Source organism: Lipophrys pholis (genome assembly GCF_963383615.2).
Source record: "Lipophrys pholis genome assembly, chromosome: 15".
NCBI lineage: Eukaryota > Metazoa > Chordata > Actinopteri > Blenniiformes > Blenniidae > Lipophrys > Lipophrys pholis.
In genome coordinates this window covers 10,472,933-10,499,287 of record NC_137642.1, presented here as the reverse complement: position 1 = coordinate 10,499,287, position 26,355 = coordinate 10,472,933, and the positions used below count along the sequence as shown (strand labels likewise).

Sequence of the window (26,355 nt, the reverse complement as noted above, 5' to 3'; positions counted from 1 at the left end):
AAAAACATTTTTGTAAATACAACAGCAAATTTTCAAGTGTTTGATGCTGACACCAAACGAAAATTCCTTTGGAGATGTGTCCCACTTTGCTAAAGTTTCCAGTTTCGATTACTCTCAAACACAACTTCGCGTATTACACCTAAACGGGCTGACTCGGCTTTTCCCCAGCACATACCCACAAATGTTTACCAAGTTTCATTATATTTCATCGATAAAAATGCAAAAAAACTGCTCGAACACTCACAATAGATGTTTACAAAAACAGGAGATGAGTGTCAGTCAAAATCAGGCAGCGATTTAAATTACCCAAAGTGATTTTGGCAAAACATGGAACAGGTTACAGGATTCTACTGCACCGTGCCGATTGATACCAGGTATCTTTTTTGAGGGAAATTAGGCTTTTGCTTAAATCCAGTGACTTCGTTTATCTCTCCATTCTTCACTGGGTTTAGTCATGCGGAGAGACGGTGCTCAGAACTTTCCAAATGCACTCAGAGAGATTGGGGAGGAACTCGCTCTGTCAGAACCTTTTGTGAAGGGTTTACAGCTTAAACCCGTTGCCCTATACACCGGTGACCCCTTTTCCCCTCCGACTCAAGAGTTTCTCCTAACATCAAACTTGGGATTATCTTTTGATTTCCTTTTAGGTGAAAAGAATTCTCTAAGTCCACAGCTGTGGGGTCTGACAGACAAAAGGAGGGAGGAGGAGTGACTGTTAAGTCACCATATTTATCATGATTGGGTTACCTCTCCTGTCAGAACCTTTTCGCTTCCACATGCTAATTGGCAGTATCTTCCACGCTCTCTCAAACCCGCATCACCTCCTTTTCCTTGCATCCACACGGCACTCCTTTTCTTTTTTTTTTTCTTTTTTTTTTTAAACTGGCTTTCCACTTCTCACCCCCCAGCTGCCCCTCCTTTTTCCCGCTTACCCCCGTGCACAACCCCTCTCTCTGACTGGAGGCTGTCCCTCTCCAGGGGGAAACAAGGTCTGTCAAATCAAGTCAAAAGCCTATTAGCATGCTTATCCACAATGAAAGCTCAAAATCTCCTGGGCTATATTTGTCACTTCCCCGAGGTCCAATCAAACGTGTAAGAGCTGTTTATAACATAAAAAAACAAATTTCACTGATTTGCTTTCATGCTCGACTCTTTATAGAAATTTGGAGGGATCTGGAGAAGAGGTGGGCTGTTTAAAAGTGAAATGAATTAGTTATCAACTACAGGGCGTCGGTTAAAAAGTGAAAGATACTCGATGGCATTTGCTGCAGAAAGAGAGAAGGTCAAATAAAGTCAGACGAGGACATAATTCTTATGAGGACTCAAAGCTCAGAGGTGGAGGCGTTCACCAGCCTCACCGCTTCGCTGATGGTTCTAACTACATCCACATCTGCAGCTCTATAAAACGTAGAATTGGCATCATGATCCATCAGGGGGAAAAAAAAAAGTAGCTGGACACGAAACTTTAAAAACAGTCTGTTGCTGCCCTGCAGAAATGTGCGAAACATGCATTCATGTAATCTGCTCTACATGTGTTGTAGGAAAAGGCCAATACTTGTGGGCCAACTCAATAATAATGACAGTTATTAATGCGCAGCCATACAATATGCCCTACATATACATTATATGTACAACAGCAGGCAACATTTTGATGGTGGCGTCAAAACTTTTCAGTCATTCTTCTTCCAACACCAGCTCATCTTCTTCCCCAATGGTAACTATTGCGTGCATCCCAATTCATCATCTATTTTTTGAAGCACTGACACGGATATGATGAGAAATATAATTCACTGCGTCTGGCAGTGGCATTAACTTTAAAAAACTTCTCCCCTTTCTCCGCGAGTGCCAAGCATGGCTTGCACATAGGGAGATCAGAGAACATGGCCGCTGTGGTTCGCCTGCTACCATCAATCAGACCCCAAATGGCTTCCTTGACACAACCACTACTCATTTTCCAGTGTGCCTTATGTGACCACCATCTTGAAAGCACAAGCTGTAGGAAATAAAATGGGAGGAAGAAAGAAGGGGTGCTTTTTTTGGAGAGGGGGGGCACAGACATAAGCAAGGCCACAATACTCCAAACAAAAGATTTCCAAACACATCATCAGGAGAGGTGAGCTGTGGATGGAGTCCAGGTGCGCGGCAGCAGCCACCGAGCGACTGAGTTCTCATGTCAGTACTGTATGTTTGAAATGTCTGACACTTGCTCGCCCCTACCTTACCCCTCCCTCGTTAATGGCATCCTCCCCTCTTAACATTGCTCTCCATATCTCGGCTCGTCTCTCATTTCTCTCCCCCCGTTGCCCCTCTCCTTCCTTCCGTGTGCCGAGGCCAGAGTCAAATTTACAACAACTGTCAAAGTCAGGGATGACAGATAAATTAATCTTCTCTTCATGAGTTTACATCCCAGGCATCTGGGCTGCTGATCTGGCCCCTAACAAGCACGGGGTCTCAGCGAGCTGTCTTTTAAAGCTGATGTTTTCATGGCCAGAGATGAATTACCCTGTCACGAGAATCTATTTATACAGCAGTTAGAGGGTGGGGTTCTGGATGCAGGACAGCATGATTTCATGGGTTAAGGTCCCCTTGAAGCATCTGTTAAATCTGGCTTTGTCAGACACACGTCAGCACCAGGTCCATTTTTAGAGTCCTTTTTCTTTTTTTTATTATTATTATTATAGATTGTCTCTGATTATGCCGACTTATTGTTTTTATCAAACTTGTCTGTGAGATATGATTTCTGGCTCGCTCGCCCCTCTTACCATTCAACACTACGTGGATCCAAAAGCAAACCTCTCTTTGATAGGGACTCCATTAGTGGAATTACATTAGTGTGGAGTGTAACAGCACAGAGAGACCAAAAGTAAATTTACATTCGTCAGAAAGGGGATGAAGTGCAGGGGATGGAGTTCCATCTGTAGATCATGGACCCATTATCCAACTCAAACAAATCCAGCAGCTGTAAAATCTCTCAGTCCCCCCGGCACTAAATGATCCCCATCTGACAGACAGGTATTTTTTGACAGGACATGAGACGTTTTTTTTCTTATTCTGGTAACATTCACCGAAGACCTTATTGTAGCAGTGAGCGTGCCAGCGAGCACAAGATAAGAGTGTTGATTTATCTACAGCTGAATCAACCTAAAACTTTCATCAATAATAAGCAAAATCTAAAACTGGCATTTATTTTTTTTTAAATAAAAAATAGAATGCATCAAGAGCATTATTCATTTTTTGGTGTATCAAGATTAAAAATGTTCTTCATGGATCTTTCCTATCTGAATTTTGTCCAGCCCTACACAACAACATCCTCAAACTACTGCAGTTTTGATCCAAATGATGTTATCTTACAGAGAAACTAAGACAACTATACCATTATGAGACAGCACAACATAGTTTTTAATTGCTTAGAATGATAACCAGTGATTGCATGGCTCATTCGAAAGAGGCAGGAGCTTTAAAGAAATAAAATGTTGCAGAAAGTTACATGAAATTGTGTCAATAATACAGTTTTGAAAATAGAATGGCCACACAATCGAAACATATCAATTACAACTGTGTAATAAATAAAAACTGTGAATGTCAATCTCGTCTCATAAATCTTTGCATATACAGTATCAACGTACATTTTAATTCACCTAATGATTCATCATCTTGCATATTTCCCTCAAACTTTCATTGGATAGCTTAAAAAAGTGATTACCGTGACGCGAACAACATTAGCAGAGGCAAACTCACGTCAGGATTTTCTAAGCACAGATTCAAACACTGTAAAACATTTTATGTGAGACCGGAGTTAAACATTAAAAACCATCAACATTTAAGAAAGAACACAATGTTTATTGAACACTCTTAGGTGAAATTGCTTCTCCGCATTTAACCCGTCCTATTCATAATTAACCTTAACTGCACCCGCGAGGAGCATTGGGCTGCCACAGCGTAGTGGCTGGAGAGCTGCCGGAGGTCAAAGGTCATGGACCCATCAGCTGTGGGATTCAAACCTCCAATACAATAAAATGTATTTGTACCTCCAATAAAAAAAAAAGAAAAAAAGAAATGGCAATGAAACATTTATTGAAATGTCATCACTTATCCAAAGAATAAATAATGTATCGCATATACAGTATGTCAACAATGCTTCATTTCAGTGTATGTGATTTTAATCTGTACATCTTAAAGTGAGACCATTTTATGGTAACAATACACACAATGCAACTAAATCATACATTTTTAATAGTATTTCATAGAATTGCATTTCCTAAAATTTAAATGACCCTCTGAAGGGTGTAGGAAGGATAATGATTAGGATTGGACTTTGGCTCAGACTATTGTCGTTACAGAATTCCCACGTTTATCAAATAACACTTTTCCAGGATAACGTCGGAGTGGCCGCTCGCCAACTGAAACTCTGGCAAATTTGATAGATGATGCAGGACAATGACATTAAACCCCGTAGTAAATCTGCAACAGACCAACATCAAACAAGTGGCTCTGTCATACCTTCACCAAGTACTTCCAAATGTTTCAAATGCTCTTTTCCAGCCTTCTATATCTCCAGACAGCTGCTAGTGAGCGTTAACGATCCCGGACGAGGGGAAATGTCTTTGTTATAGCTCATCTTGTGTGTCACTCCTGCCAGTGCACACAATGCAGTTTTTATTGCGAGTACCAGGTCACCTGTCAAGGATTCTGCTTTGATCATCCGCAGCAGGTGTTGCCGTGAATGAGGACAGACTCTCTGTTGTGAGTGAAAAAGATCCTTCGGGGACCAAGCTGCAGGAAATGATTATGCATGTTGGGTTCTTAGTGTCAACAAACAACTGGCCAATACTCTGTGCTCGCTGTTGACGAATGACACGGTGGTGCTGTGGCCCGACCCACATTAATCAAAGCAGAATATTTGTGTGCGTGGGTGTGAGTGTGTATCCCCTTCTAAACGCCTGTGATCAGGGAAGTACAGTTACGAATACACAACTCGTTCCAGAAAGTGCCGATGACTTTCCTGTTTCAGTCCCCTCTCTCTTCCTCACTCCACTATTCCATCTCTCTTTGCCTTTCACTCCGTCTCTCGCTCATTCATCTTAAAATGGATTGCTCTGTCACCTGGACTAACACTTTACTGAGAGCAGCCATCAATACTTTTTGTCAAAAACTGCAGGCTGTGCCAGACGTGTCATCAATCACCATTTACATAAAACAAAGAGCCGTCTATGACTGCCAGTCAGAGGCAGTGCTGATCTGACTTTGCTGAAGATAAAACGAGCCGTTTCATAGGTCCAACGAGACACCGACTGCACTGCAGACCTACACGTGTTGTCAATCTCAAACCCATTGCTTTTGGTTTGCAAATAGCAAGCAATAAATCAATGAACCGCAGCTATCTGATCTCCTCCGTAGCACTTTAGCCAGAAGAACAACTCTATGTGACGGCACATTAGGGCCACAGTAAAGACCACTGTCTGGATTTTGTTTTGCAAAAAAAAAATTCTGCTGAAAATTGAAGCAGAAATGTCAAAAAATATGCAGAAACGTCAAAAGTGGCAGTTTCAGGGAACAGTCAAACTATAATGTTGACGAAAAAGCAATGTCAAAACCTTGGGCTTAAGGCTGAAATGTTGACTAAGAAAATTTCGCATACATGCAAGAAGACGTCGAAAAAACGACGAAAAAAGTGAAAATGTTTGTATTCTTCTCATTTTGATTTTAATATAAATACATTTTCAAATTACAGAGCTATGATTAGGAAAATAAATATGAGCAAAAGTACAAGGAGTGGAATCATATTGTGTTAAATCTTAAAATAACAAGAGTAAAAATGCTTTTACTTTTTTCTATTTTTGAGTTACGCCTGTACACACAGCTTTTTCGTAAATGGATACAAACAGACCTTATTTCTCAAACAGATGAAATTAGCTTCACTAGCAAACAGAAGATTATGGGAACCATAACGGCGGGCTTAAAGACAGAATGCAACCGTTACATTCAATGTCCCGGGCAGCATCTGCGGTACGTCAACGTCCACCTGTGTTTGGACGAGTTCATAAGTCAAGAGATATGAATGGCATCCTCTCCGCTCTCCCTCCTCCCATTCATCCCTGGTAGACAAAAATAAGCCAGCTTTGATATAAAACACACACCGAGCTGCTTCATACATCCACAGCCTCTGACACTCAGAGGAAAGCAAGACTTCACAGCATTTATTTAACAGGAGAAATATGGTAATCGTTCCGATAATTGTTCCCACAACACAGGCCGTATTTTTCAGACAAATTCAGTAAGCGGGCCCAAAAAAAAAATTAATCTATTCAGCCCAAAACGGTTTGTTATTTGGGAAATAATGCATTGCATGAACTTTAAAAACGGATTCACTAGAAACTAACAAGATTTCACCCGTTTTCTCTTCACCTATGGTTTTAGAAGCGACACGGGCTCATGCGTGTATGTGAACGTGCTCGCTTATACGTAGACACACGCGCGCACAAAGAATTAAATTTGGAAACCGTCATTGGAGCGCAGAGGAGAACTGGAAAGTCATATTGCTATAATGCTCAGATTATCAATCATCCTGACGTTTTATTGGCTTTATCACTGTACATACCATTAAAATGATGTCTGGCCCAGATTGTCAGGGGGCAAACATTAAACAGGCCGGGATTAAAATGCAGATCCTAAACACCTTTCCCTCTGCTGCTGAAATTGCACAGGACTGGGAAGCTGACTTTGGATGTGCTGTCAAAGGAGACATCGCATCAACACAGGCCAGGGCTGACGAGTAGATAGATAGTGTCACACTCAGGAAATGCAGAGGCTTCCTTCTATTTATCACACGCCGTAGTCAGTCAATGGACTAAAAGAGTGATAACAAATGGGGGGAAGAAACATCTATTAATCTCCCCTCGCACTCCTAATCAGACATCATTGGCAAACCTTCGCACTAGAACGGCATGAAGCTAGCCTCCCGCTCATGAAGGAACACATTAAATACCAACACTTGTGCTATTAAAAGTAATTTTGGTGGCTCTGAAGCAGCGAGGAAAGCAAATATCCATATTTCAAAAGATCTTGACAGTTAAAAGGTTGTTAATGGGCATTTAAATGCTAGTGCCGCTGCCAAGCTGGCACGGGGAGTCATAAAGCAAAAGAAATGTCTCCTCTCTCTCAAAACCTTTAATCAAAGCCATGTACAGCGAATACACAAATCTGTCGTCTACGTATAGGAGGGAAAGACAAAGTTTCTCCGATATTTCCTCTTTTACTTTTTCCCCAACTTTAGGCAGTCGTACAGACCGACTGTTTACACTGGGAATTTCATCTTTAACGAAGGTTCGCCAGAGAAGCTCGGAGACGATTACAAAGTTGGTTCAAACTTAAAAGAAGTAGAAAAGTTGTGTTTAGAACATTCGCCATGACTGAGCAGCCTGGGTCAGGGACGATCGGGGAAATCTCATAAAGATAGGATAACGTGGCTGCAAATATTCAACACACACTTGCAGCCACTTCGACTAAATCAAAACGCTCTCAGTTGTTTTCACCTTTGGAGGAGTTTTAGACGTAAAGCCAGAATATCTGTTACGAATGAAAGGTTGACGTCCCAGCTCAGGATGACAAAGTAATAATTATTTGAAAGAAAAGTAAATGACAGGGTATGCAGTGCTGATATGTGGATAAAGTAATTCTTCACAAGCCTACACAGTAAACTTGAGAGCAGCAGTGAGTGACAGTCACTGCATTTACATGCACTTAAGCAGCCGGTTTACTGTCAGCTTTTCCCGTCACCTATTTTTTTTGTAGGAAGGAAGAAAGAAAGCAACACAAAGGCTTTCCTTAATCACAGTAATGGACTAAGAGAAGTTAGCAAATGTAGATTTGAGCTCAAAAGACTTTAGATTTTTAGCTGTTTGGATTATATTTTGGGGTTCATACGGAGTGAAGAGAGCAGATACACAGTATACGCGTGCATGCGTACAGGTAGTTCAGTCTTTGCACAAGCGTAGCCGCACCCGGAAGGAGTTAATTGAATTTTTTTTTTTACAATTTTATTCTGTTTGCAGTGTCTGTCACGTTGGAGAAAATGTCACAGTTGTTGGCCTCACAAGAGTATTTAGAAACAGGCCTGCATGGTGCTGCAGTGGTGAACACTGTCACCTCACAGCAAGAACATCCACAGTTTAAATCCGGCCTTGGGACTTTTCTATGTGGGGTTTGCACATTCTCATTGTGTTTTTAATCTACAGTCCAAAAACATGCAACTGAGATGAGAACACAGTAGCAAAGGCCTGAAGTTCATCTTCACGTCACTGTCACTGCCATATGTTAGACTAAATCATATATTCAATGCATTATCAACACATACAATGTTATACAAACATTAAACTGAAATGAAGTAAAAAAAAAAAAAAAAGAACTGTTGAGCAAATCCTGAATGATGAAAGAGCTATGATATTTCATCCTCCTGAGCATGAATGCCTCGCTGTGTTGTGGAGGAGAGTCGGACGCAAAGCGTCAAACCCACCGATCTCATGACAAGACACAAGATTTTCCAAGTAGCGTACGTCATTTCCTCATTAGTGGCCTCCTCCACCAGAGCCACAGTCAGACCACAAAGCTTTCACTTCATGAACACCCCATCTTTTGATCAGATGCTCCAAACACTCCAAAAAGTACTGCCCAGCGAGGTAAAAAAGGCACAATGAGATGAGCTGACGGAACACTTTTTACACACAAGACCACATCTGATCACTTCCTCTGCGTTAAACAAGTTTGGCAACAAATGACGAGATAATTGCGGCATATAGTTTTTGATCATGTACTCGCCTCCCTAATCGAGTGCCACACTGTAAACGGAAACGGATGCCAGCCAGTGTGAACTCTGCAGGCGAACAGACACGAGTCCTCCTTGAAGCCCGCCACAAAAGGCTTGAGACTACACTGTTCCTCTCATTAATCTCCCAATAGAAGAAATGAATAGACTGACTGGGCTCGACATTTTTTGTTCTCTCATAAAGGGAAACACAGAAGAGCTTGGAATGAAGCTCCCCCACATTATGAAAGCTATTATCTTCAGCTGCCAGTCTCATTGAGAGAGAAGGAGCGAGAGCAAGAGAAAAGGGAAAGAGAGAGAGAGAGCGAGAGAAAGACAAAACTAATAGGCAGAATGAGAGGTGTGAAAAAGTAGGGGACTGGGTCAGATCATCTCTCTCTCTCTCTTTCTCCTCCAATTACTGACAGACAGTTGAGAATATGAAATGAGACTGAGGAATGAGAAATATTCATATCGTCTCTGAATGGTATTAAACCCTGACAGAGTAAAAGAAAATGAATGGTAGCTTCAATTTTTACCATGTATCAAATCTGACAAGATATTAAACTGATCTCAAATCACAGACTGTCTGCATCATTGCCAAGGCGAAATAGGATGTTCTCATTTTGGGTCATAAGAAAAGATTTATTACTAAAAAGACACAAATTGACGTTTTCAAAATGACTGTTCCAATCCCTTCCTTTCATCAAGTCATCAGAAAAACAGCGGAGCCTGATGTTTACAGCGAGACTCGACAGGCACCACTCCTCAGCCACCAAACCAGTGAAAACAGTGAGCGTGACATAACTCAGACGACTTGATCCAAAGCCAGCGACTGCAAACAGAATCCCTTCCAATCCTTGGTGACTGCAGGACACTCGTCCACCACACGCATCTATCACCGCAGGGGTTGACAGAAGGTCAATGTGACTGAGACAAAACAGTTTCAAGCTACTCATAAATACAGGAGTGGTTTTTTTATTAGTTTCAGCCTGATTTGCAAATAATAAATCGGAGCTTTGTGCACAGAGACTATCATTGTCAAAGTACAGAACTCGTGACAGTCCGGGTTTTCTCCTTGTTTCTATCTCAATTTTCAGCTAAAATAACTCACAAAAACCACACACTTGCATCACCACCACCCCATGAGAAATTTGGTCATACAACCCTTTTTTTTTTTTTTTTTCTTTTTTTTCCCCCTCCTCCCTATTGCTTCCGGATATTCTTTTCAATTCTGTCCACCCCGAGCATCCTCCACTGGCTCAACCACTTCAAAAAACACACCTCATGAAAAAATCAGGAGGCCTGTCTGACATGTGTCCCCGTGCCCTGATGGCATGCCTACACCAAAGACCGGCATTGATTTTCTGTAACGTGGGGTCGGATTAGCCCTCTGCAGGGATTAGCTGCCTGTGCAAGGCCTCAGGGTTTGCTATAAAACTAATAATTAATTTAAACAGCCGGGCCCATGGAAGGATACACTCACTGCGTGTTCCCAGCATGAGAGGGTGAGTGAATGACGGACTGTCTTGCAAGTCTGTAGAACGAACAGGTGTGTGTGTGTGTGTGTGTGTGTGTGTTTATATATAAATAAATACACACACTTATATATATATATATATATATATATATATATATACACACACATATATATACATGCATGCACATCTACTGTATGTATGTTCACCTGGGTTTTGATAATTACCTTTATCATTGCACCCTCGTATTGTGGTGCTCCAGATGGCGGCAACTACGCACTTCTAGGTTTATGCTATAACTGAATATGTAGTGGTATTTAGTGTCGATGTATTTAACATTTTGGCTCTGGTTTAATGACTGAAACCATCGTAGAGCCTCATCTGTAGCCCATTAAAACTGACAGGTGGATATTACTGTAAGCCGATAAAGTCAAGTTGAAAACTTCTTTTACAATAAACAATTCCAAAATACATTGAATACAATTATTGATACAGAATTATGAGATTTAGGCGCAAACTAAAAGCACAATGTGAAGACAAGAAAATCACGAGAGGCGAAGACGTTTCATATTATTATGAATACTGATTCTACGCGTGAGACTATCTGGCTCGGAACTGAAGATTAAAGCATGGATTTTACTATTAACGGTGTGATTATTTGGTATGATTAATGACAACGGTGCATATTGATCTTCTAAGCATTAACGCTGCTACATGTGCTTCTGTTCAACGTTGACATTTTCACCTGCATTTTCTTTAATAAAAACTTGACAGTGATGGATTGACAGTCAATCAATCTTCTCTTACAAGTATTCCCATCACGATTTACAAAGACATACCAGGGTCACAGTTATTGGATGAAGACCGGTAAACATACAGTATTAAAAAATAGGATGAACAGTCCAAATGTTCCTCCAAACATTGCAGCTTTTATCGGGATATATACACCTTATATGAAGGTTTTGTCTTTATTCTAAAATTTAAAAAAAATTAAAAAATGTAAAAGTTACTTTGAATATATCTCTCTGTGAGGAGCACTATGTCCCAGTGTTTTGATATGCTCCTGCTCCCATTCAGCATAGGTGAAGTTCTTGAGGTCCATCAATGGTGTTTCAAACTGGAATCTTGAAACACTGGAATCTGTTCTCCATAACTAAGCAAATGGCTTTATCTTTTAATTAAAAAACCAACAAAACCCCCCAAAAATCCATCTCTCCTGCTGGTAAAAGCTAAATGTATATATTTTAAATACAATCCAAAAAGAACAATGAGCCTGAAGTCGTATGAATAAACCTGTCTCAGAAAGGATTTATTTGGAGAAATACACACAAAAAATAAATAATACCAAACAATGAAAACCATCACAAGTTGAAGCATTTCTCTGCAGCCCCCTGTTATTCACTCACTCCTTTTACCTAGCTGCCAATAAGGGTTTCCACAGTCAGAGAAAGTAAAGGGATTTCACCTTCCCTTCCACCGACTTTGATCTGACTGACACACAAACGGCCCTCAGATCACAAGTCTGCAGACCCTGTTGGGCCTCTCTGCCTGGTCGACTCGTACATGTACACTTTGTCCCTGGGAGGATTCCTCGCCCTCCTCCCATTTCCCTTCGTCTCCCCTTCATCCCCTTCTCCGTCTTCCTCCTTCTCCTCTGCCTCCTCCTTTTCCTCCTCTTCCTCTGCCGTTTGGTGTTTTGAAACATCTGAGTACAGACATGTTCAGAGCTTTGGAGGACCCAGGGGCCTGGGATCCAGACAGAGGGAGAAAATAAAGAAACTCTATAGTGCCCCCAGTACAAAAGCTATCTCACCATTACCGCTGGGGATAAACTCTTAAACATCACCAAACGTCTGGACAGACAGAGGAGATCAGAAGGCTGCTTGGTCTGTTGTTCACATAATCGTACTGTCAGCTAATAGTGCAGTCAGCAGCCTGCAGTAGAACCACTATGATGGGAGTTTAGCATTCACCCTAATGGATAAACAGCGTTTTAAGAGGGAAAACAGAGCATAAGAATACTGTACTACACAGCCGGCTGGCCTCAAAATGGTAGGGTTGTTCCTTGTAGTTTTCCGGCAGAGACGTGTCAGAAGCATGGACATGAAACATGCCGTCACTGTTTCTTATCTCAATATGTCCCTGGGTGGAAAAGTGAGGCAACAGCTTACTGATGTCTTGCAGCCCGCCTGACCATTAAAACATATTTCCATGCTGATGGATGTCAGATGTTGCCTCAAAAGAACCATAGCTCGCCTTGATTTCTGAGCTCATTCCCAACTACAGTTATCTAAACTTATTCTTCACAAATGGAACGAGCAAACGCAGACTGTAAACAAGGCGGGGAGAGAAGAGTTCAGCGGGGTCGGAGCGTAGCAGCTGATATCTCAGACACAATCTTGCACGTCTGACCAACAAGTTCTTGAGATGGCAACTTGGAAGGACAGTCAGGGTTTTTTTTTTAAAGTGAAAGCTGTGAAAAATGCGAGTAGGTTTATCTAAAATGGAAACAGGAAATGAGTTACAGCTGTGCCGAGAATGTGGCACAGCTGTCTAAGGGCCAGAGACGGTTTAAGCGTTCTTCCAGGGCAGAAACAAAAAAGAAGTAAGGACTCACCCATTGAGGGTGTTAGAGGCCCGAAATTGCAGAACACGCATTTAAGAAGGCCTGTATGTACTGTAGTTTGTCACATCAGGAGTCGCAAACTATGATTAAACCTGACTCAAATTACGAAGGTTAAAAGATTATTATATCAGGCCCTTCGCCTTGCCAACGTGTGAACGTGTGAGAGCCGGCTCTTTAAGTAATCGTGAGACTATCTCTTCCAACAGCTTCCAACTGCATTTTATGGCCATAGGATTTATTCATCTACTGACAACATTCATCATGAAGCCTTCTTAAAAAATCATCCCCTAAAACTCGAAACACAGCAAAAGACTGCAATCATCCTCTCAAATCTTGGCACGGACACACGCATGTATCTGTCTTCACTTTTCACCCCTGGGCCCTTTAGGAAAGACTGTGGGAGATTGAAAGCCATGAAGCGACCAAAACTGCCTCGACCATACCAAAGGAAGCTCCTTTGTTCATCATCCAAAACCGGCTCCAAACCTCTATTTTCCCCTTTTTGCATCTGGGATTTGGCCAAGGGAAGTGGAAGTATGGCTGTTCCTCTCCATGCGCGGTTCTAATATGTTCCATGCCTTCCAGTTGCTTACATCATGAATCTAGAAAAATGGCTAAATGTGATGGGACGAACATAAACAGTGTTTGTGTGCGAGGCTGGGGACGACACAAGTTGTGCCTTCGAGAATGAGTCTCTTTGTTTTGTTTAGTTTAAATTTGAAAACGCGCATGCACAGAGATCCTATCGGTTGGCAGGTATCCTAAGTGACTTTGTGTGTGTTGGGTACTTTCAAACAACCGTCACACGGGGAAAAGGACTTACCAGAAGGATTCAACTTCACAATTATTAAAATTCATCTCAACTTCAAGCAGCAGGCGTGTAATTGACAGCCGAGTGCCAGTCCTAATCATCTCCCTTTTAATGTTCGCTTCAAAATGCACACCCTCATGTCAAAACCTGAGTACACATTAACTTTCCCCAAATGGTCTACTTACTAAACATGTCATTAATGAATTATACATCTGACTTTTTCCCCACTCTCAAATTTACATGGTGTTTCTGCAGAATTTGTGTAGTAGTTGTAAAGTATTTAATACGTGTTTAAATATGTAGGAGAGTCAAGATCTTAGCCAGTGCGTGCACCGTACAGTAGATGTTTGTGCAATATCAAAAGGCTCTGCTCTGCCCATCAAAATGAGGAAGACATATGGATAGTTTGTTTTTCACTTGCCAAAATAGAAAAGGGAATATGTCCGCTTGGGCCCCATCAGTTCAAATCATAAAGATCCATCACTGGCTTTGCACTCTGCTAAAACGCTAAGGAAACATATTGTAGATTTTAAGACCCTTTTTATTCAGCCAGACTGTGTACTAAAACTAATTGGATTTCTGTCAATGGAAAAAATATATCCCTGGGACAGCTTTGAACTCAATAGCTCTGACTATCCAACTGCGCATGAGGGAGTGGGGACCTCGCCACATGTCAAGCACCAGGGAGGAAAATCAAATCAGTGGTCAACATAAAATATTAAAATAGCATGGTATCGGATTTTTGAAAAATTATGTCAGGATGGCTCATTATGGCCAGCAAGGCAGTGAATTAAGCTATATTTAGTGGGTGATAATTGAAATCATAGCTGTAGTCATTACCGCTGACAAGTTTCTAAATAATACCCAATAAATCCCCTCTTTTTAGCAAAGTCCCCATGACAGCTGGCAGTGCTGAAAAATACAAAGTAAAAAAAAACTGAATCTCTTTTCCTTTCTTTCCTCCCCCAAACTCAGTCTTACCTCCTCCTCCTCCTTCTCTCCCCCCACCAAACCCAACTCTTCTCTCTCTCTCTCTCTTAGAGCCAATAAAATGTCAGCTTTTATTCTCCTCCTCCAAAGTGTTGGCTAGATGTCAGCAGGCCCTTCTAAAGCTCTGCCACTGCAAGCTGAAGGCCTGTAAATCTCCGTGTCAGTGGCACGCCATCCGTCTTGGGATGTACAATAAAAATGTGACGCAGTCATAAAAGGAATGGCATCACTGCCCAGTATATATAATGTGAACAAAAGGAACATAAAGATGTTCCCTTCCATTCACAACCCTGAACCACAAGATGGTTTCAGATTGAAGGCGAGAGAAGGCATGCTCTGGAAGGCTGATGGCAGCTCCTGACAGTGACGGCTCTGTGGCCTTTTGTTGTGTTTAACAGTGAGATAAAGATTTATACTCTATATGTTATACTTGGGGTAAAGGAAACCTGATAGACTGACTGTCTCACACCACGTCTACAGATAAAGAATGGTGCGAGTGCCGCGTTAGCCGTGGCGCTCAAGAAGCTCCAGCAAGGATAGCGTTGGACTGCAGATTACCAATTTATTGTTAAAGTGTGTATCCAGGACAGAATCCCTAAAAAAGACGGGGGGTAAAAAAAAAGTGAAACTGTCAAAGATTGGACCAATCTTTACCTAATAGAGGAAGCTAATATTCCAGATGAGCCACATGAAAAACTAAGACTGCTGTTGAAGGGGGAGCCATAAATTTAACATTAATATATCTCTTAGTATGTGTTAAATGGTTTTGATAAGCTACTTATTCCCACCATCAATAAAAATTCAAGTATTTCTCTGAGTGAGAAGATACATGACATAATACAATGGTTATCATGATATGCATAATCATGTCACTCCAAAGCAACCAATTTGTGCCTCTCAATAGGTTATTAGAACTGAATTTCAGAAATCCAACTAAATCCTTGGGTTTCTGATTCTTACTGCATCAGAGTGTGACGTCGTTTCCTCCACAGTTTTATAGTACAGTATACCAACACCACATTCGTGGGCTACAATGTTTCAATCACTGACACAATTCTTTGTTATGATTAAAATGGGCATACGCATAACCCACACATCTTCTTCTGCAGCGCCATGGGCAACGTTAAGGACGGGTGTCAAAGACGGTTTGTTACCATGGTAATATGGCTTGCTCGAAATAAGAATGGCAACATGACAACATTAGAAAATACTGATTTTGTCATCATTTAGCAGAGATTCTTCAGTGTTTTTGGTACCGGATGGTGGAGATCAATGGTAGTTTTGGTCTTATGCATTACATTGGATACTCCAATTAAAAAAAAATATATACAGCATATAAGTGAGAATACCACAGCAGCAGTATTGTTTCAAATGATATAAGTTTTAAGTTTCAATTAGTACCCGACTCTGTGGCCTTGTGGGGTTTTTTCTTGAGAATTTTACAAAACGAGTTTCATATGGCTTACCGTTTTAAACTAGAATATTGCACACAGCTCTATTTTTTCAATCCATCAGTCCAGATGAGTACATTGATAAATCTTCCAGTGGCCTCTGTTCTTCATAGTATTCACCAAATGCTCTAAACTCCTTACTGCAAGATTCCCTCAGCTCAAAAACAAGCCATATGTTTAGAAAAATAAATGGAAAAAAGAAATGCTTGGATTTACATGACAAAGACCACATTTTATAAGCTCCATTGGTTTATTGAATTACGCAATATATCTACAAACTGCAGCACGAGGGGAATTTGAATTCCATCTGAAATAAGGACACAATGCTGCACACGTACGACACAGAAACTAAACGTACTGCTAAGTTACAGCTGGAATTAATGTTAATAATGTTTAATATACAGTCAGGTCCATGAATAATCGGACATTGATACAAATCTCTGCATTTAGGCTCCTCATACAACCATAATGTGTTATGAGACAGTCAAGTTTTGGTTTGAATGTAAACCCTATTAATTATAATAATTAGCTGTTCCCAGGCCAGGTCTGTATCATAACCTCATTATTTCATCACAAAGGAGCAGATATAAAGAAAAAAAGTAATTTTCCAGTGCCGGTATTTGTGTTTGGAATATGATAGTGTCAACTTACTTGCATGTTGGACTGCTAATAAGTCCAACAAAAGGTGTTTAAAGTAAGCTTTCATGACATACAGTAATCACACAATCAGGCCAACAGTGGCCATAGAAACCTCAGCAAGTAAATCCAAGGTCGTCACGAGATGTTGTGTTTAAAAGCAAATGATGCCCTCATAAGCTTGAGCGAATATGTTTAACGTAAGCCACTTTAAATGAAGTTCAAATATATAACGTGAACATCAAGATTGTGATATTCTGCAAAAGTGAAACGCCAAAATAAAGGTGACACTAGTGAGGTTACAGTGACCTTGACCAGTTCATTTTTAGATGAGAGCGAACACGTGTGAAAATACGAAGAAGTTCCCAGGGAAGATTTGTAAGAATTCACCTTGATGTGAATGGGACGTACCGTTGTATCTATTAATGGACAACCTGAAAACAAAAAGCAACAAGCCCACCGCCTGCTTCAGCGGAGAGAAATAAAAGACGAAATGCAGTACAGACAGGTGCGATTTCAAACAAAACTTCACAAAAGTTGAACATTCATGTTATAAATATATATATATATATATATATATCTGAAGACATTACCAATTAGATGACCTCATTTCATTCACTTGAAATACAATGAAGCCTCCCAACACTCTCTGATGCCATCGTTTCGCCTGTCCTGAGCAATACGGGGAGTGTTTGTAAAAACCGGGGGAAATGGAGGAATAAGACAAGCCATCCATTAAGCATTACATCTTCAGCTCTCTGTCACCCTGACATTTCTTTTCCACCGGGTAGTAAATCATTTACATCCCAGTGAAAATTAAAAAAGGTTGGAGTTTATTTTCCCACCCGCCACTAAATAATGATACAAAATATCAATGTCGTTCATATAAATAAGTTATTTCCTATACGGCCGTGTCCCTTCCGTCTATCCGGTTTGAATTTCAGTGTTGGCAGAGCTCTGCATACTCCTTAATTTATAAGACACAGATCAGGTTATCCTAGAATATGGGCCTAAACAGGCCTGATAGATCGGATATGGAATATATTTCCTGGGCAGAACAGAGTGTGTCGCCACTATTACCACACACACACACACACACACACACACACAACGTTCCCAGTTAAGTGATTTGAGGACTTCATACTGCCAGTGTTTCATATCCTCTCCTCCTAACTGACACTTTATCTGCATACCGGCATCTCCGCAGATTGAACACTTAGGCAAGACAATGACAGGCTCTCTTCCTGTTGTCACTTCTCATTCAGAGGCCAGTCTAATGCCTCTTACTGGGCTTCTGCCAATAGCACTCCAACCCCCCCCCCCCCCACCACCACCACCACCACCACCCACACCCCTCCTCCTCTTCCTCCTCTCCTCACCATCAAACAGGCAGACTCTACCTAGCTCGGATAGAAAAGGAACACTTGATGTCTGTGACACTCATTTGTCAATTAGCAGGCCCCTTCTCGTGTTGACATACAGCGACTTGAAAGACGGAGCGGTGCCTGTGACGAATTAGAGGAGACAGATGAGTGAGGCTTGAGCAGCGGAGTAATACTATAATGTTTCTTAGATATGAATATAAAACGACACAGTTGACAGGCCATACAAGGTTTTATTTCATTTCTCAGTGTACCAGGCCTCCCTACTTTGTCTTCTTTGTTCTCTTTTCATCAGACTACTTACATCTCATTTTGACAGCCGGGCGACACTTTCGTTTTAAAATGCGAGTTAGCATACTTGATTTGTCATTAAAATGCAAAACGCCTGCCATCACCAACATGGCCTGGGTGAGCGCCTACCCCGAGACACACACACACACACACACACACACACACACACACACACACACACACACACACACACACACACACACACACACACACACACACACACACACACACACACACACACACACACACACACACACACACACACACACACACACACACACACACACACACACACACACACACACACACACACACACACACACACACGTATAGTAGCTGCATGTGTGTGATGAAGTCCAATATGGGCTCATCTTTTCTTAATGGCAGTTTGAATTTTGACTTAAAAGTCTAGTGTCAGGGGTTCATCTGCTACATAAAATTCTGTTAAGTATACCAGAGAGGAATGTCAGTGTTTCAGATCATATAGTGAAGAGTGTTGGATGTGGGCCCGGTTAGGTTAACAACTAAATTAAATGTCGATGTGATCCGAAATTTTTAAAGCTCCATTTTTGAAAGGCATTGAGTAAAAACCTGACCAACAGTAAAACGTACTGTAATGGGTTGAGGCACTTCTATCACGAGATGAAAGAGCGCACTTTTAAAATATTACACAAACCGAAGAAAACTTGTCAACCCATGAATATCAACCGTCTTATCATTAACTTTGACTGTAGGTAGTACAACTTATGTGAAGTAAATATAACGATTAAAGAGCAGCCATTTTGATTTGAAAATTCGATCATCATCCTTTTATTGGGGTTATCAGGTAATTAGAATTATGATGTAAACAGTATAGTGTGATATTCTCTGTATGAGAAATTACATTAACACCACCAGATTTTTCCACAATAGTTTATTTTACATGTTCGGATAACTGATTAATTCCATTGTTTTACATCTGCTCATGTGCAGAAAGTCCATGAAGAGCAACCTCTAGAGTGAAGAGGAGATAATTGGACTGACAAATTTACTGTAGGTGTTGCCAGGTTCAACAAGACAACACCAGAGGTTTTGACAATAATACATATGTAAAGAAATCTGATTATGGACTGAAATGTGTACATGTCACAGATGTGCATCAAGTACTGCCCCCATTGCATGAACAGGAGGTTTTTCACAATTTGCCCTATAAAATCGTGATAGAGATGAAGTTTCACCTCTGCATCCTTTTTCCCCATTTAGCCTTCAAAATGAATTGCAAACCAGAAGAACCATATCCCAAAAACTTTGGCTCCTCCAGGCACTCGTTATTTCCACCATCTTTACCATGAAATTGTCGGTCCCAAGACATTGGATATTTTTGGGCAAGTCACCGAGTCACTCCTCATATATTCTGGGATCAAAACAACAAAAACTGAAGCCAGTGGAGCGGAGAACAACTGCTACAAAACAGTACATTTAAAACAGTACATTTAAAACAGTACATTCTTTCCTGAGGAAAAAAAAAAAAAGAGGCTTTTTTAGGTTTGTCAATTGAGGAAATTGGACTGTGTCCTACAGTATATGGACGGTGCACATTCCATCGTCTCATATAGGCACAACAATATACATTGACAAAGAGGGGAAACAAAAAAAAAGTGTGAATTCTCGCCAATAGAAACTCTTTAGACACAAGGCCGGTGGTACTCATCACAACTACGTCTGTTTAATATAGTTGAAAACATTAAGGAAGAAGGAATCATCCTGTCATACTTTGTGATTATAGGTGTTCTCTTTGCTAAAAGCAAACTTCTAAACCTGGAGCTATAATATGTGCACCACTGCCTTTTATAGTGAGTATCCAATCACAGGGGTTGACCTCTTACTATTGGACAAAAGGATTTCCAGTGAAATAATAATCCAACTTTCTATCAAAGTTCTTTTCATTTCATTGGCGTACTCCAAGACACATATGGGAGTGATCTAAACAAGAGCTGTAAGTGTTTTTTTTGTTTTTTTTATCAAGTTCCATGATATTTTGCTGGATTGAATGTAATGCTAGACCTTCGTATCAAAGCTGAGATGACTCTCACAGAACATGTGCATCACTCTAAATGCCTTTCCAACCAAATTGTCCAATATTTTTTCCCAATTCCATGCCGTTGTGACAAATCTCTGCACAATGCAGGTCAATTCAAACTTCAACACTTTGCATTGCATTTGCATTGTATTCCTGTTCAGAGAAACTCATCTGCTGGTTACAGTGATTGCAAATAAAACAGTTTCCCCAAGTCTCCTGTTCTGGTGAGTGATTACACTGGTCATTTTTAAAAGACAGTACCTGGAAACAAATCCTTGTTTTAGCCCTTTGACTTGAAATGTGTCAATGTTCTACAAACGATTGCATAACAAAACACAAACTTTCAATTTGTGTCAAAAACTGACTGCATCTCTTCACGACAATGATTCTTCTTGATTTTGCAGCATATCTTAAGTAAGCGTGGCATTTTTGACAAGTTCAATCAGAACCGAGTTTTTTTGTGTGTGTGTGTTTTTTTTTAAGAGCACAGGCTTGAGGTTTCACAAATGTTATTGTGCGACTTGTTTATCGGATTCTGTCAGTTTTTCTGAAGAAAGGCATCACTGTTGTAACATTGTTCGAGTTCTTCCTGTGAGTCACAGGCATGTGTCTCCTGCAATCCTCATGCGTCCAATGTGACAACACTGCATGTAACAGATGCAGGCAGCGAAAGTGCACTGCAGTCACAGAGGAAATTCATGTCAACATTGCACATGCCCCCTCGCTGCACTGTACACACACCTGACCTGGAACAAAGTGGACAATACAATACCAACCGAGCCCGTGCTGAGACAGAAATCTCACTGTGAGCCACACTTCTCAACACATTGATGAGACAGGATGACACCACGGCACACAGAAGGGAGAGGTGTGGGTGTGACAGCCCACGACCATAATTTCATCCTGCCATTACCTGCCCAGCCACTCACTGTTATGCTCACAGAGACAGATGCACAAACAACGCAAGCGAGCGAGTGAGCGCGCGCACGGAGCATCCACAAACCCACAAAAAAAAAAAAAAGAAAGAAAGAAAAAAAAAAGCACATATGACTCGGCTGCAACCGGTGCCAGTACCTCTCTTCTCATTGTGACTCATTGTCAGGCTGCTGGATGAGCCTTGTCAATTGAAATGACAGAAAGAAGCATATTAGCGACAACAGACCCTGGCAATGTCTCCCTCTCCATTTGAGTGGAGCAGCATGAAGAGGAGCACGATCCTGAAGGCAGTCCACCGAGTTTAACCAACGTGTGCATCTGCTTACACCTGGTTTGCTTGAGCTGACACTAAAATGAGGTCAGGATGTCAATGCGCAGACGTCTCTACTATGTGACAGGCGGCGTCGACAGGATTCTGAATGTTGATGCTGCGAGATAGACTTGTCCTCTCTATTTCATACGGGAATTGTCGCTACATGAACAAAATTTATCCTCACATTGATATAGAGGGGAAAAAATATCAGCAATCACAACTAATTAATCACATCAGGACTTATTCAACTTTGAACATGCAATCAATCAAACTTTATTCAGTTTTCATGCAGGTAAAGTGCTTCACAGGAATACTGCCAGTTCTAAGACCAAAAATTAAAAAGAAGGACAAAAAACTGTAAATACAAGACCTGAATGGGGGGAAATAGCATTTTTCAAGATTAACTAAGAATAATTATTAAAATGAAAAGAAGAAAAGTGGATTAAGAATGACCGGTGATGACAAAAAAAACCCAGGTAAAACTGTTGTTAAAGTCCAGATAAAATCCAAAACACACAAAATATTATTATGACAGAATCTGTAAGTGATAGTGATACAAAAATAAAAGAAATGAAAAATATACAAATAACCAAAGACATGATGTTTCTTCGATATGTATCAATGCTTCTATTTGGCATCAAATAAAACCTAGTACCTTACTGAAGATATAATAAATTGTATTTCAGTTTGTGCCAATAGTGTGACACCAATACAACAGCACAGAGTAAGTAAGCTGTGTCAGAGGGTCTATTAGTGACATTCTTGCGGGTATCTAAACTTTCCAGGGGGTCGTTATGCCTTCGTTAACATATCCCACAATCACATGTTGTGCCGCTTATTGAATTGCACATCTCAGACCACGCATGACCTCCCAGTGTTGTCACGTGGGCTCTTACTGACAGTGAGCATGTACATGGTTTAAAGGTTTGAGGAGCCACATTAGCAGGTCGGTAATAGATACCGTCTCAATATAGAGCCTGTGTTTGGACAGTTTACGATTGTGGTTAATATCAAGTGGTGTCACTTTAAAAAAATGTTAAACTTATGTGCATAAATGTTATGTGGAAGGCAGGAAAAACTGATTTTAAATAGAAAACTGGATCAAAACTAAAATATAACATTTCATTTGGGCATATTTGTTTGTTCGTTTGATGGTTAAAAACACATTTTCAGTGTGAGCCTGTTAAACATAATGTCTGCAGAAGAAAAAAGATGAAGAACTGTGTAGCAGATCACTTTCCCTACAAGCAAACCATCAATCAGTAGTCCACTGACGTGAGCCCGGATCGGTTTGTGTACTTTTTGCACTACTTCTCTGCCCAAACCAGCCTTTGAAGCCCAGTAATGATATCTGACGTCTGAGATTAGCCGAAGTGAAAACTAATGATAAATTAGTAATATGCGAGGCATAAATATTTGATTCCAGACATCAAATCTTCAATGTGACAGGTTCAAGGGCAAGAAACATAATGCCAGCCTCGATATCTCTGAAACCAACACACATTAAGGGTTGTTTCAGTCCGATTTCATAACGCTCCCTGTAAGACATAACATGCTTAAACTCCCTCTGAGGTAATACTAAGACACTTGTTTTGTACACCCGACGTGCATTCTACATGATGCAATACTGTGGAGAAAAGTTTGTTAAGAGAAAAAGGACTTTAGCAGTATTTAAGTACACGTTCAGTTTTGTGGCTTTTATGAAATTCAAAGTCTTATAATGAGCAAATAGAGCCAGCAACAAACAAATGGACCATCTTTCTAAAGTCAGTTGTGTTTTTAGAAAGACTCTGGATGTTAGTGTCCATCACTTTTGTGGCTCATAGCATCCATCTTACTTTAATACTGCTTCATCCGACCGGGTGCTGAAGTTGAGGTAAACGCTGAACAGGTCACCATTCCATCACAAGATACACTCACAGAGACTAAATGTCCCACAGACTCATTATTACACCTATTCAGAGTCACTAAATAACCTAAAGTGGATGTTGTTTTGTACTGTGGGAGGATATTGGAGTATGTAATAGCTTTATTATTGTGAAAGGAGCTGTAAACACCAACATTGACAGAATGTGAGCACTGTTCACTCTGCTCCTTAAAGGGCTGCACAACTAAAGGAGCGGTTGTGCCACAGTGGGTAGAGCAGGTCATTTATTAATCCTGGCACTGTGACCCCCCCAAGACACCGAAACCACACCAAGATGACTTTATGGCCTGACAGTCATAAAAACGGATCAGAAACAAAAGTCCCTTAAAGCCATCACTCCTTCTCTTTTGCTTGCCAGATCGACTGTGCTCGTCCTGCTGTTGAAATGGCAGCCCCCTCTGAAGCTGCTGCCACGAGCTGCTCCTTCATGTCCTGACAGAGGAACTTCTTCTATTTGCCCCTGAATTACCATGTCATATTTATCAATTGTGCCTTTTATCCTGCCCCCAGCATGGCACATCCCCGTTCTAACACTCAGCTTTCAACTCTTTTTATGGTCTGATGACATCCTGGCCACCTTACAAGTTCAGGACACTCAATCAATTGCACCTAACGTAAAGACACATGACTCCCAGTATCACAAACACAAAGGGCCTGTTCAGACCCGGCGGTTAACATGCGTTTCGGGAAATCTGATCACGTGTTACAGACCCTGACAAAGACTGTATACATTTGTCAGCATCGTGCGTTTCGGGCTAACCACTTGAGATCAGATTGTGTTACTTCCTCTACTATGTCGCTTCCAGACCAGGACGCAGGTGCGTTCCTGTTCACGCTTGTCTTTAGGGCTCGCCACTCATGATCGGATCACCTGAAAAGCGTGTCAACGCCAGGCCTGGGCGGGCCCCACGAGAGGCAGACAGGTGATTATATGTTGGTCATCATCTTACCTCAGTTGATTGAAACTCAAGTCGAGACGTCTCGCCAGCTGACCATATGTTTCCCCAAGAAAGTCGGGAATCTCTTTACAGTCATGGCTGATATATGAAACCTGAAGAAAGGCAAGCACAGATAGATTTTTTTTTTCAAAATGGATAATGTGTTTACTTAGATTCGTACATACACAATTGTTTGTTTTCGTGGTGTTCAACTTTGGTCCTGGGGAGTGTGCCTGTCCTGCTTATTTTGTCTGCTTTAATGCACCTTGATCCAGTGTGTCTGTCACATCATGGTCCTAATAAAGCCCAATAAGGAGCCTTTTCTTCACAATCAGGTGTGTTGTAGCAGGAAAGCGGCTCTTCAGAAACATAGTTGGAGACTCTCTCAATTAACTGAAGTGGCAGAAAATGTGACAGTGAAACAAAAGGCACGTCTTTCGGACGAATACAAGTGTTCACAACCTGTTTCCATCGAGGTTATCTCTAGATTATGTCTAGAAAAGGCTGCAGACGCACTTTCCATTATCCAATTTGCCAGAACTTTAAAGCAGGAGTCTAAAATACTGCTATAATAATCTATACATTTAAACATCTTTCATACATTTAGTATACGTGATCAAAATGTCTATATTTTCACAAAACCAAACAATTACTACAATCTCAAAATCAAGGCAATTTTAATGAAACCTTCTGGTGCAAAATACAGTGAAAAGTAAAAACATTTTTTTACAGAGGTTGTATAATGCATGTTTTTAATAAACTCACCTGAATAACATGGCTCTGAGGCTAGTTTGCTATATTTTATAGCAGCATCACAGATATCTCAGCTCAGATCTCAGTGTTATGTCGTGTCCGGTACACTTAAGAAATATGTTGGTTTTTTTAAATAGTGTTTTCTTGGAAATTTTTGCCATTTGCTTGGTGGCTTGGCAGGAAGGATTGGAGATTCTTGCAGGCCAGTTCTGGCCCACGGGCCTTATGTTTGACATCCCTAGGTTTAAAATGAAGCCAAAAATGCCCACTCTCACCCAAGATACAAAAGCACACATGGGCTTGCACACATGCATTCAAGAAGGCAGGTGGCATCATGTCAAACCCTGCTTATAAAAGTGAATACAATTTTCTGGAAAACGTTGCCCTGATTTGTTATAACTGCATTGTTCACTGTGGCTGGACTGCAGGGGAAATCTGTTGTTTTCAGTGTGAGCAAGTGTTATCAGGCTGCATTCTGAATAGCAGAGCTTGAGTTGCATGGCAGGATGCTGCTGCACAGGGCTGCTTGTTTTTCCACTGAATTTGTGGGCGTGGCTACAGGAATGAAAGTCAGCTTCGGTGTGTCACATGACAGCCACTGATGTCGAGGAAAAGTACAATCAGAACTTTAACACATGCATTCTGCTCTCTGGAAGTTATTCCAATAGAGAATAGCAGTTAAAGCCCAACTGCAACAGGTTTGTTAGGTTTTTTTTTCTTTTCTCCAAACTTACCTGAGTCCCATTCAAAGCGACCAGCGACTCGTTGTTTTCCATAACTTTCTCCCGGAAGCGGACAAGACGGCTGTAGTTTTAATTTTTTTTTCTTTTCTGAATGATGTCTCTAAACTCTAAACACCACTGTTGACAATATCGGAAGAAGCTGTTTGAGGATGCAGAGGCTTTGGGGATCTACTACAGATCCGCTTTACAGCTTCCGCGTGCCGCCTCGATCAGCTGATCGT

General features: G+C 41.0%; 1 protein-coding gene across 1 annotated transcript in view; it reads right to left on the bottom strand.

The window, feature by feature from the left end:
* Nucleotides 1-26,355, bottom strand: part of lrmda (leucine rich melanocyte differentiation associated) — a 217,199-nt gene extending 190,844 nt beyond the window's left edge. The window contains exons 1-2 of the mRNA XM_080482027.1: nt 26,126-26,355; nt 24,651-24,751 (exon numbers count right to left, since the gene is read on the bottom strand). Of these exons, the coding sequence (XP_080338153.1) occupies nt 24,651-24,751; nt 26,126-26,167 (143 nt within the window). The 5' untranslated portion in view covers nt 26,168-26,355. The remainder of the gene's footprint in view (nt 1-24,650; nt 24,752-26,125) is intronic.